The 17,333-nt window shown below is 38.6% G+C and overlaps 2 protein-coding genes across 4 annotated transcripts in view; one reads left to right on the top strand and one right to left on the bottom strand.

Moving 5' to 3' along the window:
* The window catches only part of LOC139465777 (hyccin 2-like), a 252,744-nt gene extending 249,209 nt beyond the window's left edge, over nt 1-3,535 (bottom strand). Inside the window, exons 1-3 of one of the 3 annotated variants that reach the window (XM_071247673.1) lie at nt 3,465-3,535; nt 2,661-2,747; nt 695-799 (exon numbers count right to left, since the gene is read on the bottom strand). In XM_071247673.1, coding sequence (XP_071103774.1) covers nt 695-799; nt 2,661-2,702 — 147 coding nt within the window. In that variant the 5' untranslated portion in view covers nt 2,703-2,747; nt 3,465-3,535. Of the gene's footprint in view, nt 1-694; nt 800-2,660; nt 2,748-3,458 lie in introns of all 3 variants that reach the window. The other 2 variants (XM_071247674.1, XM_071247675.1) reach the window with 2 other exon arrangements.
* A 4,151-nt stretch (nt 3,536-7,686) lies between these two features.
* On the top strand, nt 7,687-15,685 carry LOC139466042 (large ribosomal subunit protein uL10m-like). The gene is made up of 5 exons (XM_071248059.1): nt 7,687-7,708; nt 9,448-9,635; nt 10,825-10,997; nt 13,149-13,285; nt 14,819-15,685. Exons 1-5 carry the CDS (start codon nt 7,687-7,689, stop codon nt 15,028-15,030), a joined length of 732 nt encoding a protein of 243 aa, XP_071104160.1. The 3' UTR covers nt 15,031-15,685.
* Nucleotides 15,686-17,333: the final 1,648 nt, after the last annotated feature.

Here is a 17,333-nt window from a genome sequence, read left to right as displayed (position 1 = left end):
ACATCAACCATCCTGACCAGTCAATCTTGTTAGTCTCCTCTTACAAAAAGCATTGGTTGCTGAAGGCCAATTCTAACCTGGATCTTCACAGGTTGCAAATGTGTACTGCAATAGTGACTGAACATTTAATTTTCACAAACTGACTGAAATATCACTGGTGAGATGGGCCAAAGGCTCTTCAATAGCATTGCTTATTACTATCCAACAGTAAGTGGTACCAACTTGAAAAACAGTCCATGGATTTATCTAGGCCTTCAAACTCAGTGCTCTTGTCGGGCAAATCGGAAAAATATTGTTCAAAATTGGATATTTTAATGTTCTTATTTTTGTAAATTCTGAGGAAATGGGGAGTTTTTAATTCAATTTGGGAATTTTGACTGACATTTACTGAATACTTGGGGATGAATATCAGCCTCTGAGCAGGTCTCGGTAAATTCCTGCAGTCCCAACAAAAATATGACTTTAAATAGTAATTAGATTTGCGAACTAACCATTAAGATCTGTTCTAACAAAATTCAATCAAAAACCTCATGAAATAAACTTATATAATAGGTCCACCTGAAATATGAGTGAGTGATTATGGTTTCAAGATGCTTATAGTAATATTCCAGCAATGTCATGGCAGGGGACACTAGAAATGTACTGGCATAACCATTGGTTGGGAAACTCCCAGACACCTGGGTTTGTGGCTCACCTCTACAGCCGGCTTGCTCTCAAACAGCTTATACAGGCTCTGTACCAACTCCTCATTCTGCCTGATGGTTGATGCAAAACTTCGGACTTCCTCTTTTGACAGGCCCTACAACATTGTCAATACCGCTTGTCAGTGCTGAGGTCATACAGGAGAATGACATGGAAACACCATACAGTAGTGTCATACAGAAGAAACATTCCATAGTAGCGTCATACAGAAGCATTCTGTAGTTTGTTTGTTGTTTAACGCTGCACTCAGCAATATTCCAGCTATATGACGGTGGTCTGTAAATAATAGAGTCTGGACCAGACAATCCAGTGATATATATTATGAACATCAATCCATGCAATTGGGATTGATGACATGCATCAACCAAATCAGCGAGCCTGACCACCAGATCCTGTTAGTCGCCTCTTACTATAAGCATAGTTGCCTCTTACGACAAGTATGGGTTGCTGGAGACCATTTCTGACCTGGATCTTCTCGGGTCTAAAGCTCTCCTAATATGGTTGCAATGAGAAAGATGATGTGAACAAACATGACCAGGACTAGCCCTGACATCATGAATGTAAAGTTACAACTTTACTGCATCTTTGGTCCGGAAACTGAGTTGTTAAAAAACATAATACAAGTTTAATCACTTGAAAAAAAATCTATGAAGTGTTCTTTGGTTGAAGGCTTAAACATTAAAATCGCATCCTCCTTAATCGCCCGCTTAATCAATTACCAACATAATGCTTAAAACAAACATAAATACAGTAAACTACGTTTATAACAAACACCCTTATAACGAACTTATTGATATTATGAACTTCATTTTGGGTCCTGGACATGTGCTGTTGTGATGTGATGCTGTATATATGCTTAAAACAACTACAGTTATAACAAACTAAACTGAGTGGTCGTTATAACAGTAGTTGACTGTATTGCCATTTACATCATTCAAAGTTGCATTTGTGTTTCTGAGATCTTCACCTGAATCAGTTGATACAGTATAGGGCTGGGACGGGTAACTCGGGTACTCAGGTCAGGTTGGTCCTGAGTAGGACCTGGGTACCCACATGACTACCCGGACCCGTGGTAAGTCACATGACATACTGTTTTAAAATAATCACATAACAATAAAACTCAATGGTTACACTACAAATATAGCTAATGTTCACATTTCTTTCTCACTATGCAAGCATTCATTCTGACTTTTATTTGTTCGAGTAAAGATAAAGCGTTTAACAACTGCAGTGTATACATGACCAGATCGTTTTATACATGTATCAATGGAGTTTTTGCCAGGACTGCGGTAAAACAATTCCCATTCGGACATTTTGTACCCAACTTTTGAGACCTATAGCGAGTATCCAGGTAGGGCCGGATAATGGGGTGTCGGGTACCCGGGTGGTAAATTTGGAATCGTCCCAGCCCTAATACAGTAATACACTTGACAATGTTATGGGGATAAACCTTAACATTGACGACACAAGGTCCTATAGTGCTCTCTCAGACAGATAATGAAAAAGGGAGTAAATTATGTAATAGAATGATGTTCAAATAAATGTTCTTTACTATAAAAAAAAAAAAAAAAAGAGAGATATTTTATGAGTGCTTCATTCAATATTTATCAGATAACACATTTCCAATTTATACGAGCTGCAAAAATTGATTTCATAAATTGAAAACATCACCTTGTGTTGGCTACAGAAAAGTATGAAGCATTTGTATTTTGGCTGCTACATGTGCCCTGTTGGAAATAAAAATATGTGTAGCAACTCGATATTGATTAAATCAGATTGCCCCCAGTTTTAAGTGCACAGATGTATGGACTGAGGGGAACCTGTCACAAGCTAACATGGATAATGTCAACATGAACTATTACTTGAGCAAAATCCTTCCCTCGTCTACTCGAAATACTTCAAGTGCCATTGATTGTATCTTATACAGTGTATATAATTGTAAATCAACAACAGTATACCTTGTATTCTGAGAGCCAGTCCTTGACCACTCTATCCAACATTCTATTAGTGAGCTGTAAACTTCATAACCCTCAACCTTCAGTCTTCTGAAATAACAAATCTTAATACAATACACATTATGACACATCTACTTTGAATAAAAGCTTGCTTATTTGGCAGTATCTGGTTTTCCAATAAGAAAAATACAAAGGCTTAAAGCCTTAATGAATTGATTATGTAATTTCATGCCCAGAAAATCCACTTCAAAAGCACCTCCTTACATAATACATATTTCATTACAATACATGAATCACGAGGCCACTAATTCAGCATTAATACTATTTCTTAAATTCAATTACCAGGTAGGTGAACATGTAATAATCATAACATGAAAAAAATATAAGTCAACGAAAATTTGTTCTTCACATTGCTTTTGATGTCACGTGTTGTTCTTTGCAAATAAACACGACAGTGAAACTGAAAGAAAAACATGTCGTATTGATTGAAACCACCGGCTGCACATGACTGACAACATCTCCACAAGTTCCCACCTGGTCCTTACCTGCATTAAGTATGAATAGGTATATCTTCATTCACTACAATCGAGAAATACTATAATATTTCAACATACTTAAAAATGATCATAAATTGAACATAATTCGTAGATTTTGGACCCACCACCTGTCAAACTCGAATTTCGATAGATTGCGTATCAACTAACATTCCAAGACACTATCACAGGTATGCAACACACAAGTAGTCACTGTCTGATGTGAACAGAAAAGCTTTCCTTTCTATCTGATTATGACATAAATTACCGGTACCAAATGTTTGTGTTTACAGTTGTTTTCGTTTCGGATACACCTATCTGACCGCTATCGACTGTCCTTGTGCCGTAGAGCAGACGCATTATCTTATTTCCGGTTTCCTTGTAGTGTATTCTCTACTACTAGTCATTATGTTTTGCGCAGGTGTCCATTTCTGATAATATGAACAAATACTGCTTTTCAAACATCGCACTAGTTCATTTCTTCACAGAAGCAATGTTGCAGGGTCATGTCTGAATATGTCAATCTTCAATAATTATACTAATCAGAAGGGATTGGTGACCCAAATGCAAAAAAGCCCATGGTGTGGATCAGCTCATTTTGGCTTTTATGATATTATTTGAAAGCGTGGTCCTATTAATCATTCATCCAGTTGGTAATGATCATTTTAAAAATAATAATGATAATAACGACAACAATATGACGGATTTTTTATTTCCCTGTCAGAGTTTGCTTCTGAACAATCAGTTTTAGTGTAACAAAACATATTTCCAAATTTTTCTTGACGATCATCAGATAGGTACATGTATTATGAAGACGAAAATTTAAGTGTCCCTGTCCGTATTCATATATCGCCGCAATAGCTACAAGATTGCTCAAGCGGCGTAAAGCGATATTCAGTTACCTTACGGTAGCCCATACCCGCCACTGGTGAGATCATTTTACCCTGTAAACCTCTATATTTTATCTCACCAGTGGAAGTACTGGCGGCCGCCAGATAAAATATAGAGGCATACAGTGAAAAATGATCTCACCAGTGGCGGGTATGGGCCGCTGTAGTTACTCACATAATTCAAGGATTATTATAGCACAGCCTACTGTATTTTCAATTTTAAAAAAGGGACTGGTATGGGTTAATTGACAGTGAAAGCACGTTTGATTCAATTTATTCAAAACGTATTTTGGTTGTCCAATTTAATATTCCTATATGTATGAATAGACCTAGCTATAATTCACTATAATTAATCTATAATTTGATACTGTCTTTTGATTAGTATAAATATTGTTTTGTCTTTCAAGTTCTTAATTTGTTTTATGAAAATTGAATTAATGCTTCATTCATTTCTTCGCTTATTCGTTCGTTCACCCACTCACTTAAAGAAAATGTCGTACTTTATGACTTTTATTGTGTCCATTTTGGCTAGACGCACTTATTTCATATTGTACATCGAAATATTTATTGTTTGTTTTTATTTATGTGTGTGACGCAAATCAACACTTTACTTAGTCTGTCATACCCTGAAACAAATGTATCCAATACTGCCCATGCAAGTCTATAAAAGTGGACAAGTCTAGATTTATACTGCAGTTTCTGAAAATGAAGAGAGTTTCGGTTCCTTTTTATTATATTATTAAGATAATTTAACATTCAGTAAAATATGTTCATTTCAGAGACTAGATGTAAGCTATACTTCACTCTATAACGCTACGCGTCTCTGTCTGCCAGCAGTCACTCAATACGTTATCACCTACATTGAAATGACCCTGGGTCACGAAACAAAGTAACTTTATAAGACTGAAATAAATTATATTTTAATTAGCTAACACGATCGATTATCCAGTGTATCATATCTCCGTTCTGTCATGATAAATATTTATGAAAATACCAGAGATATAATGCACTGTATTATCGAGGATTGTTAAGCTATGTTCATTGTTCATATTTTATCTTTGTCATCAAGTTTAACTGGTTATAAAATCAAAATCAATTTGCAGTTGTTTACATGTTTTTTTTCATAAAGGGTGTTGGGTGTTGTTTAAAGGATCAACTTGCATGTTTTCTCGCACTATGATTAGTGGGAAGAATAAGTTCATGGGTCTAGTCTGGGTTTAGTCTGAGTATCTCAAATATGAATTTAATGATGATAATTAATAAGTTATTGGAGGACACCTATATCTTACAACAATCAGAACAATTATAGTTTGAACAAAGCCACCCCGCTTGTAATTTGACTCCACAATGGCGACCTTTGTCTTGGTTTGATATCGCCGGAATCAATGGTTGGTGAACAAATATAAATGATACTTAGGAATTTATTTCAAAATCTTATGCGTTTATGGAGGTATGAACGTAAAAGACAGTGTTCACACTGTAAGTCCGCGTATCGGACAAGATAGGTCAACTATAATAACTTCACACACTGTTTATTTAATCCGACCCGTGAAGATCCCAGCAACCCATGCTTGCTGTAAAAGGTGACTATGCTTTTCGTAAGAGGCGACTAACGGGATCGGGTGGTCAGGCTCGCTGACTTGGTTGCTGCAGGTCATCGTATCCCATTTGGGTGGAATGACTTACAGACTGTCGTCATATAGCTGAAATATTGCTGAGTGCGGCGTTAAACAACAAACAAACAAAACAAAATATTAACGACACCAAATCTGTGACAGCGTTCAGCGCGGCGATATTGCATCATATGCCCCGCCCACTCTAAAAACAGCCAATCAGGAAATAGTAGTCCGCTCGTGTGTATTGCTTGGTTTAGCCAATGAAATCCCAAGGAATCACTTGCTACTTGTTGACAAATTTGTGTGTCTTCTAATTTTATCTTCAATAAATCAGTGACGGAAAAGTTCACCAGTAAAACAACTGACTGTTAAATTGTACGGAAAAGTTCACCAGTAAAACAATTAACTATGGAAGCTGGGATCTTCACGGGTCGTAACGTCGCTGCCGTCAGTGTTGGCGCGGCCATTACGAGAATCTTGAAATTTGCCCTCTAATCCCAAACGTAGTCATGTCTATACTTTTCGTTTGTTTTTGGAAATGCAATCATAGTGAATTTTGAAAAGGTTTGCGACTAACCATATTTCCCAGATGAATGGAAGCTTTTGTTTGCTTGATCAGATTGGTTCGAGACAACGTAAAAACTGTTGAGAAGTAAGTAGAGTACACAGGCCATGATGACTGGTCGCACAGTTTTGGGACAAGGAACATGAATAAAGACATGAATATCCGATATAATATGTTTGTTGATTCTTTGACGATACACTCGCAATATTCCAGTTTATATGGCGGCAGTCTGTGAAATATTCGAGTCTGGGCCAGACAATCCAGTGATTGATATCACGAGCATCGATCTAGGCAATTTAGATACGATGACATGCATCAACCAAGTCTCCGAGCCTGGCCCCCCGATCCCGTTAGTCGTCTCTTACAGCCAGCATAGAGAACCTGTAATCTTACCTGAAATCAGAATTTGATTATTTAATATAATAAAATAGAACTAAATGGTTGTGAAAAACAATAAGTAATTTAATGCCAGTGTAAAAAATCAGATATGACAACAAAAGTGTTTGTGCATTCATGATTATATGCAAAATATATCCATGTATGTTTATGTATTTATGTTGTGTAAATGTATTTACCGTATTCGACATAATAAGCGTCGAGGGCACTCTCAAAATTAGATATAGGGTCTCTTATTAGAATATTATTTTGGTGAAAATACATGTAACAGAGTTGAAAGATAAATTTGATTTATGCTGACAGCCTGAAATGTTATGTACGACATATATTTTTCCAGAATTAAATGCCCATAAATAAGGGTGCATATAACACACAAGTGCGTATTATACGCGAATGAATAAGTCTTGTGTACATTGATCAATCGGAAGGGGTGCTAATTGGGATTGTTCACCAGCCAATATCTTAGCAAATGTGGCCGTGGGCGCTTGTTAGAGCGGGGCATTTATTACGTCGAATACGGTAACTTATGTTAAAAGGTTCATGAATATATAATGAGTAACTGTATAAAACTAAGAAACCTGTTATATTTTTCATTCTGATTTTCACTGGTCCCCTTTGGCCAAATCGGCTGGGCCGTTTTTACTGGTTTCTGAACCACACACTCTCCAAATAGACAGTAAACAAGGTAAGGGGATTAGTTGAAGTAGATTATACGAAGGAAGACGACTTCAGATATTTTAGAGTATGTGAAAGAAATGGTAAAAAGAAAGTGGAAACAACACCATACCAACTGACGTCTAGAATACAAAGTGTTTGTAACTAGTTGTAAGTGTAGTAGTATGATTATGTCTATGTCGTACACGTGGTATAGTACAAAATAGTATATAATACCTACGCATTCTTTTCCGATTGACTGTGAATTCCTCCCATATGTTGTCTAAGATTAAGGAAACTATATGATTTCAAAATTGTGAAAGATTTCCTTTTTTACGACATGAAGAAGATCAATTTGTGGTACAGAAATTCAATATGGCAGCCCACATGAGACGATGTGAGAGTCTTATATCTTCTTTAGTTTGTGAATGCTTGTAGCTGTACATGATATTCCCCCTTTGATGTTTGTCCCCTTAGTTGTGTTATTTTCTTCGTTCGAAGCAAAGGCTGTTTTGAAAGCCACCGATGTGCAAATCAGTGCAACTGTCATTGACTCAATGTGATTGTTTGAGCTCACTATTGCTGTCATTTTCTAGTTCAGACATTCGTTAAGTCATTTCGCATTTGCTTTCATGGGTAGATTGTGGTACATTGCTACAAACAAATAAATCAGTCTACCCCAGTGTTGATGCTAATCTACCCTGCCATCAGTCATGTCAATGGTCATACCGGTCCGTTGCAAGTCTGTGACTTCCAGCTCAGATGTGATACCTTAGGCATTTGCTTAATCCTACAACAGGGCTCGATTTAAGGACATGAAGACCTAGCTGCACTAGACAAAACCAGGTTGCACCCTGGTCCAATTAATTTATCAAAGTTGAAAAATTGATGCATAAACTAGTCTGAATGAATAAAATCTCAAATCTCTGATGACTGTGTCATGATTTTACATAAATTAATGATGTGTACAGTGTTCCTGCTGGCTTTTGAAACTGCCAGTACTGGTGAACTAGCCACTCTAAAAATAACTAGTACCCCTTAAATTTTGACAGTCCCAACTTGCAACATATAAAAAAACATATGAAAATTACTTGGTTTTAGTTCTTTCAACATCATGTTCAATGCAATGAGGTCATCTCATAACTTAGATCAACACATCATTCACACAAATTTCAGTCACGATTTTCTCTTCCTTTTTTTTTTAATATTTGGGGACTGTCGCTACAAATAGATATTTAACCTCAAAGCAAAGCAATATGTTATAACCTTGCACTATAAATAGAAAAGGGGAAACCCCGATGGTAACAGACAAGATGACTTCATTCGAAAATGTTATATGAATATTGCGATGTTTTGTTCAACAACAATGATTTATGCGGCACTTTATTTTCGGTTCTACAGGGACTGGCACTCCCATGAATTACTAGTCAAAGCCTAATTTTGCCGGGAAAAATATGGTTATTACCAGTAAACAGGGACACTGGTATTGCTGTGAAACATAGAGGAACATATGTACATAATCATGATAATCTTGCTGTACCCAGTTTGATGACATCAAGAAAAGATGAACTACACATAACACAGGGATTAGTGATACAGTATATTAAATAGAACTTAGAGGTAGTGATTGCTTTCAAAGATCGATGTGTGGAAAGGTGTTGTTTAGTCAAATACAAATTTAACATGTGTTTACATGCATTTTACAAATTTAAAAAAGAAGAAGATTACAATGTTTGCTTCCTTTCGACTTTATGAGTTGATAAATGATCGTCCAATGCCTAATTTTGCTTGCACATGTTCACTTGTAATACTAGTTCATACAACTTCATCATGCATTCAAAATAATGTAAAATCAAATCATATATTGAAAAATGTCATAACTATTACAGCAGACAGAGAAAAACAAAATCACTTCTACTGATGCTTATTCAGCATCAGAAACGAACAGTTTTCATCCACTAGTCCTTATAATGATAACATATAGCTAAACCCTTAAAAAGAGCAAATTTCTAATTGTCCTTATGATACCTTAACTGGTGGACAATTTGGCAAGGACTATAGGACTAGTGCCAATTTTAAACGTATTAATCAGGTTTGGAACCATCATGTTCATTTTCTAATTTGTCATGTTTGCAGGTCTGCTAGCCACAACACAGATCCATCTGTCACAGGTTCGATATCGCAGACCTAACATACAGAAACCTCGACCTTCTACACGAGAGCGCCGTTTGTTTGAAGCCATTACTCAACCAATTCTGCTTCCAGAACTACAACAACAACAATCTGTAAAGGTTAAGCAAACTCACCCAGGAAAGCATGAACAGGTACTAAAAGTTGCATGATTGAAGCAAGTGTTGTTGTTTTTGGTGAGGTGAATGGGGTTTAATGTCGCCTCCAAGATTATTGCACTTATAGCGAAGTGCATGTCCGTGTGTGTGTGTGTGTGTGTGTGTGTGTGTGTGTGTGTGTGTGTGTGTGTCTGCTTGTACTAGTCCGGACTGATGCCGATTTATAGTGCTAGCTCACTGAGATACCATGCCGCAGTTTAACATGAATACCCCACTCAGACAAGGTTACAACAAGTATCATCCTTTAAACAACTTTTGGTATGACCCAGCCGGGCATCAAGCCACGGACCTTCCGCTCTCTTCTAGACCACGAAATTGTTGTTTACAGTGTCAAACATTTGATTCGTCTGATTCAGGCTCGATTATTTACAGGTCATCGTCATATAGCTGGAATATTGCTGAGTGTGGCATTAAACAACAAACAAACACAATATGTTTGTTTGTTTGTTTAATTCTGGACTCAGCAATATTCCAGCTATTTAACAGCAGTCTGTAAATAATTGAGTCTGGACCAGACAATCCAGTGATTGACATCATGAACATGATTCTAATGATAACATATAAAAGTTCAGTTTCCATCCTTGCCAAACTAGGCTAGAATTTTCAGGCTCGATCATAGCACGAGTGGCTATTGTGAGTTATGTCCCTTCTATGTCCTTCCTATTGACCAATCAGATTCCTCAGATCTCTCATATCACTTGCATTTGCTTCAAACAAAATGGCATCTCCCAGTCAAGAAGATATGATTGATAATCAAGATTTATATTGTTATAAAATTGGTCTTACCGAGCGAAGTGCATCAAATCACTTGAGCACCCTGATTACAAACATGAAAAAAATTGCAAAATAGCTGTTGACGCCCAGTTTGGGGTACACATGCTTTGGAAATCCTGCAGCTGACCGAAATCTGCACGTTGAAATTCATGTCGTTTACAAACCGGATATCCGGTTCATCGAGCGATTTTGATTGGACTATGTGTAGACTCGTCAGTCCAGCCAAGCTGAAACTCCGGAATTCAAGCCTAGTTCTGCAAGGTGGGAAACTGGACTGTTATGCTTATAGTAAGTTAATACCATTGCCTTGGGAAGATGTTTGACTAATCACATGACACATCCTTGATGTTGAGTAACACCGCAGTTGACATGACTATGGTCCTACTTTCAGCCTGGGACTTACGAGAAGTTCCTCATACGGCAATGCAAGAAAATGTTTGAAGACCACAATATGGTTATAGTATGCCAACCACTGCCGATGTCTGAAAATGAGAAAAGAGAGATCCGAAATAGATTTAGAGAAGCTGGCATGGATCTTCTTCACTACAGCAACAAGTTGATGAGGTATGTTGGTTGTCATGGTTACGTTCGGGAATATTACAATGACTACAATGTTAATGAGGGACTGGTAGATTTTTCTTCTCTGCAACTACTAGCGTCACTATCATTTACAGGGGCATTGGTGGCCGAACTGTCTAATGTGATGCAATTAGATGTGTAGAGTTATGTCCCTTGGGCAGGCCAGCAACCTATGATTGTGGGTTCAAATCCTGGTTTGCCAATAATGTTTCTAGGTTTGTCAGCACCATACCGTTGCTCAGGGGTCACCAAAGTGGTAAATGTCTGAAACCTGCATCACCTTGGACTTTCCACCCACATGAAACCGACAAACAGTGATATAACTGGAATGCTATTCAAACCTGTGTCAAACCCAACTGATTCACTCACTGTCATGGTTATGTTCTGGAATATTACAATAACTACAATGTTAATTTGTGACTGAAAGATTTCTCTACTCTGGAACTACTAGCATCACTATGAGATCTCTATGACCGTGACTACAATGATTACTGTGTTTGAGTTACAGTATTGTTGTACGCATATGAACTGAAAACTGAGACAACTACAGATTAGATCTTCAGCAACCCATGCTTGCCGTAAAAGGTGACTATGCTTGTCGTAAGAGGCGACTAACAGGATCGGGTGGTCAAGCTCGCTGTCTTGGTTGATGCATGTCATTGTATCCCAAAACCGTAGATCAATGCTCATGATGTCAATCACTTGATTGTCTGGTCCAGACTTGATAATTTACACACCGCCGTCATATAGCAAACACACAACAAGTAGCCATACAAGTTTCTTTTTGTTCAAGTAGTTTGATTAAGACATGGTTTTTTTCGTTGCTGTAAGTCTATCCGTTGTATTCAAAGTGATGTGTGATATGTACAGGTTAGTGTTTACCCTGGGTATTTTTATCAGGGAATGGAGCTTTGCCCTTTTTATTTTGTGCCCTGCCCTTAGTTTTGGCCTGCCCTGCCATTTCTGACATTTGCCATTTTGTCCAGATTTTACAAACAGATAGAGTTGCCTCCCTTTGCAATTGGAAAATTGTTTTGATAACAATTATGAAATCAGAATTAGAATTAAACCGATGGCGTACTCTCCCCATTTGTTGTGTGTTATTTCACAATGCTTACCAAAGAAAGGACCACGCAGAAAAGGGAAGAAGCGACGAGAGCTGAAGCCAGGAAGTGTTGACGACTATAGATTTCTTCACGAGGTCAGGCACGATGTGCTGATAATTTCTTGATAACAAAAACAATCTTGTTTTATTGCACACAGTAACAACAGATGACTATGTTTGGCTTTCATAACAATATAAGTGAGTGAGTATGGTTTTACGCCGCTTTTAGCAATAATCCAGCAATATCACTGCAGGGGAACACCCGAAATGGGCTGTACACATTGTACCCATGTCGGGAATTGAATCCGGGTCTTCGGCGTGACGAGCAAACGCTTTAACCACTAGGCTACCTGACCGCCCCCATTACAATATAAAATGTATTGCATTAGTTTGTTTATATAAACAGGCTTATTAATCAGGTATTTTGACCAAAACACATCACTTTCAAATAGGTTGCGCAAGCGGAAATGTCTGCCTTTTTGTTTCATTGTTTTTGGTTCAAACATTATATATACACGTAATTTGGTTGAATTTCAAAATGTTCAACTAATGCATAATGAAATATCATGAATTAGCAATGTAAACATTATTTTATTATTTGTTGAAATCAAGTGTTCTTTTGGCCTTTAATAACCATATGCCAAATGACATGACATTGTACCTGAAAATCTGTTGGCTGCTCTTTTTGAAATTCTGTCACCCTGCCCTCTTTTATCCTGGGGAAACAGTACAGGTGCATATTTAATATAATTTTATCATCCATTTTGTATGATCTAATATTGACACTCTGCTTATCTCGAACTATGGTCTGGGGCGGTCGGGTAGCCTTGTGGTTAAAGCGTTCGCTCGTCAAGCTGAAGACCTGGGTTCGATTCCTGACATGGGTACAATGTGTGAAGCCCATTTCTGGTGTCTCCCGCCGTGATATTGCTGGAATATTGCTAAAAGCGGCGTAAAACCATACTCACTCACTCACTCAAGCTATGGTCTGCATGTCTGATGTATATTTGATATAATTTTATTGTCCCCAGGCCAGCAGTGATGGACACAAGACTGACCAATCTCTTCCCTTTTCTCATCTGTCACAATCTCTTTATCGTTGGTGAGGATTCTCAACTTGCTGCTATGGTCAAAATTACAAGACGGGTTCCCCAACTCCACATACTAGGTAAGCTGTGCTGATGGTCAAATCACAAGTTACCCTGTCACAGACTCATTCAGTCTGGATTATTATTACCACTGAATCTAAGATACAAATCCACAGTCAGCATATCCTAACACAGGTAAGGGCTATAACTCTGTATAGCAAATGAATTTGGATCATAAGAAGTAATGACTTTTTGTATAACCAGGAAGCAAGACAAATATTTGTGGCTGATATTTTAGGCTTAAACAAAATAAAAGAATTGGTTCTCAGGCAATGTTTTTTTTTAAAAATATAGTGCGGGCGGGTAGTGTAAAAAATTTTTTGAGGGTTGGGGGTTAACCAAATAAACAGTTCAATCAACCTGGGAAAGGGCCTCCCTTCATAAATTCCTCGATAAGGTAAAACACTGAAATACAGTATTTGACTACCATCAGACTTGGAATATTTAAGGATTTGCGTGTTTGTTTATTAAAATGGAAATAAAAATGAAGCATTCGGCAAACTTTATGATGATGTGGGCTGTCCCTGAGAACCGAGACTATTATTTTTTTTAACCTTAGTTTACCTGACTAAAAGTCAAATGAGCTTCTGTCATAATCTTCTTGTCTTGCTCTGCCATCAGTGTCAGTAAACAGCATCTTCTCCTCACAGGACCACCTCCATGGTCTAGTGGGGCCACCTCCGTGGTCTAGTGGGGCCGCCTCCGTGGTCTAGTGGGGCTGCCTCCGTGGTCTAGTGGGGCCGCTTCCATGGTCTAGTGGGGCCGCCTCCGTGGTCTAGTGGGACCGCCTCCGTGGTCTAGTGGGGCTGCCTCCGTGGTCTAGTGAGGCTGCCTCCGTGGTCTAGTGAGGCCGTGGTCTAGTGGGGCTGCCTCCGTGGTCTAGTGAGGCCGTGGTCTAGTGGGGCTGCCTCCGTAATCTAGTAGGGCCGTGGTCTTGATGGGCCGCCTCCGTGGTCGAGTGGGGCCGCCGCCGTGGTCTAGTTGGGCTGCCTCCGTGGTCTAGTGTGACCGCCTCCGTGGTCTAGTGGGACCACCTCCGTGGTCTAGTGGGACAGCCTCCATGGTCTAGTTGGACAGCCTCCATGGTCTAGTTGGACAGCCTCTGTTCTCTAAAAGGAACGCCCCTGTGGTCTACTGTGGCCACCTCCGTGGTCTAGTGGGGATGCCTCCATGGACTAGAGGATAGAGCGTCTCCCCGGTGTGTTAAAATGTGTTACCCGGCCTGGCACTTGTCAGTTTGGGGATAAAGCAAGGACTGGTCGGCACACACGAGTGTCGCACCCATTGTATGTAACATTTTTCCATGGCCCCACTAATACATGTAACATTTAACCTGTGACTCCCCCCGCACCCCCCCCCCCCCCCCCCCTATAATAAATGTCCAGTCCCTAAATGTTTTTAAGTATTTTCCTCAATATTTATGAAGACAATCTTTGAGCATCAATCCAAACAGCAACTTTTGTACACTACATCCAGGTGAGCTACAGTGATGTGACACTATTTTTCTTTTAAAAAACATTTCCTTCACTATCCATGCTCTGCTTGTGATTCAGGTGGTGTTGTGGACAACTACATATTGAGCAAAGAGGCGTTAATAAGATACTCGAAACTGCCGCCCCTAGATGTCACCAGAGGACAGCTAGTCACACTGTTAAACATGGGGGCTACCAAGACACATTCGTTGCTAGGAAACCATCAAGAAAAACTCTCAAGGAATTTAGAACAGTACATCAAGGATCAACAAGAAAAAGACAATAATTCATAGAATATCATGATTTGTAGTGTTTGTGTACTACCATAATAAAGGAAAGTCTTCATGACAGCGGCTTTCTGCAGGAAACTGTAACCATGGTTACAATGGGTTTGGCTTGTTGGCCATTCTTGTGAGCGATGGACATGGAAAAGTCACAGAGAAATATGACCTGTTACAGAGTGCTTATTTATTTATTAATAAACTAATAAAAGTATGAAATAAATAAGAATAAAAGTTTGAAGTGCTAAACCTGTTAAAGGTTCATCAACATTACACCTTACGGCCCTATAAAATCTCAGTTTAAGGGCATCCATGTCTTTTTCTTTCACATTGGCCTGTGGTTTGAAGGTTATTAAAATACTACTTTTGTGTTTGTACTCAAGCTGTCCACGACATCAGTGAAAAATGTCAGTGTCAGAATTGGATGAAAAATGGTCTCATGAGAATTTTGTTACTCTTTCATTCAACACATATTTACAAGTATCAGCAGCTTTTGACACCAAGAATAACACCAGTTGTGTGATGTCACTGGTAATATCTACCTGAAGACAGTTTCCAAAGCAATTAATTTTTGAGGCCAAGATGTGGAGAGAGTTACATGTCTTCTAAGGAATAGCTGTAAAATGTACTATTAATTTGTTGTTGAGTGCTTGGTTGTAAATAAATATGACACAGAATTATTTTTTGTCTTATGTTTCGCATAGCTTACAAGACGTACAAGGTGGATCAGGTGATGTGTGATGTAATCACCCCGGAACGTGAACATCGGGGGAGAATGTCATGGCTTAATCATTGCACAACCAGTGGATATAGAGAGAATATTATATGAGTGTTCATGTCATACTTTGTTTATGACATGAGTATCTAAATTCCGGTATTTCCCCGAGGGAGAGCGAGTTTAGGTTTGTTTAGGTACGTGTCATAAACATAGTATGACATGAACACAAATATAATGTTCTATTTATTACCGAAGATGTCTACATACAGAGATAATTTTTAGTGTTTGCCTATAAGGACAACAAGTCGCAACAGCAGCAGAAGCACAATTTGTCGAATGACGTCTTTAATCTTTTTGACATTGTTTCTAGTGTGATGTCACAATAAGATTTAAATGACATAACAATGCCGTCTGGATGACTAAAACAATACACTGTTGTCTCGTGACGTGATATGACCCTAGGGCACATGTATGATTTTATGAACCCCAATATTTTGGCTTTCGTAGGTAATAATATGAGTTACATCCCTTCTACGTCCGTCCTATCGCCAATCAGATTCCACCTCTCATACATCACTTGCATTTGCTTCAAACAAAATGGTTATGCCCAGTCAAGATGATCTGATCGAGTTGATGAAAGAAAAGTTTCACATTCCCTGCCTCACATTCACGCAGTGCATGTGGATTGTAGCACACTTTAGCAAGTTGATTAAAACATGAAAAGATTTGGAAAATATCTGTCAACACCCATTTGAGGTACAGATGTTTTGCAAATCCTGCAATCCACAGAAATCTGCAGGTTTTGGCCATGTTTACAAACCGGATGTCGATTTTGTTATGTGATTTTGATTGGACTAAGCATAGACTCGTTAGTCCGGTAAAATATAACTCCGAAGTTGAAGTTCTAGTCTAGTTCATCAGGGTGGAAACTGGACTGGCTTCACACAATGTACCCCCTGGGGAATCTAACTGGGCCTTCGGGATGATAATAATAATAATTTGGGATGATCAACATGTATGTTGTGACCAATTTTCTCGTCATCATAGCATTACATCATACATAGTTGCTCTTTGTATCAACCAGTCGTTTGCCTTCCCTGGCCTTGATAGTTTACATGTCCCTGTGAAATAGCTGGAAAATTTCTAAATGTGGTGTAAAACAATATTCACAAACAAAACCTTGAATTAGGGCTTAAATGTACTACTCAAAATAAGTGAAGGACAACCAATTCTTTCATATGACTATAGTTAATCAGTCATGGTTTGACCAGGGGCACTGGTGGCCCATTCGTCTAAGGCGCCCCTATTCGCTGTGCAGGGTTGCATCTGTTGGGCATGCCAGAAACCTATGGTTGTGGGTTCGAATCTTGGTTCACCTAATTATGTTTCTAGGTTTGTCACCACCATACCTGTGCTCGTGGGTTTCACCGAAGTGGTAAACGTCTGAGGCCTGTATCACTTCGGGCTTTCCTCCCACATGAAGCTGGCACAAGATATAACTCGAATAATGTTAAAAGCGTTAAACCCAACTCACTCACTCATGGTTTGACCCGATTCTTTCATATTACAATGGTTTATCTATAGTAATATAAAAAAA

This window comes from Haliotis cracherodii, unplaced genomic scaffold, assembly GCF_022045235.1.
Source record: "Haliotis cracherodii isolate W230 unplaced genomic scaffold, xgHalCrac1.p SCAF_18, whole genome shotgun sequence".
Classification (NCBI taxonomy): Eukaryota; Metazoa; Mollusca; class Gastropoda; order Lepetellida; family Haliotidae; genus Haliotis; species Haliotis cracherodii.
The sequence above is the reverse complement of the archived record's forward strand: the minus strand, read 5'-3'. Positions and strand labels throughout refer to the sequence as shown.

Excerpts from the sequence above, each read along its gene's own strand:
- LOC139466042 (XM_071248059.1), top strand. The coding sequence starts at position 7,687 with ATGGCAGCCCACATGAGACGAT. Across the intron at positions 10,998-13,148 it reads TACAGCAACAAGTTGATGAG|GCCAGCAGTGATGGACACAA; the intron begins GTATGTTGGTTG and ends TATTGTCCCCAG. Across the intron at positions 13,286-14,818 it reads TCCCCAACTCCACATACTAG|GTGGTGTTGTGGACAACTAC; the intron begins GTAAGCTGTGCT and ends CTTGTGATTCAG.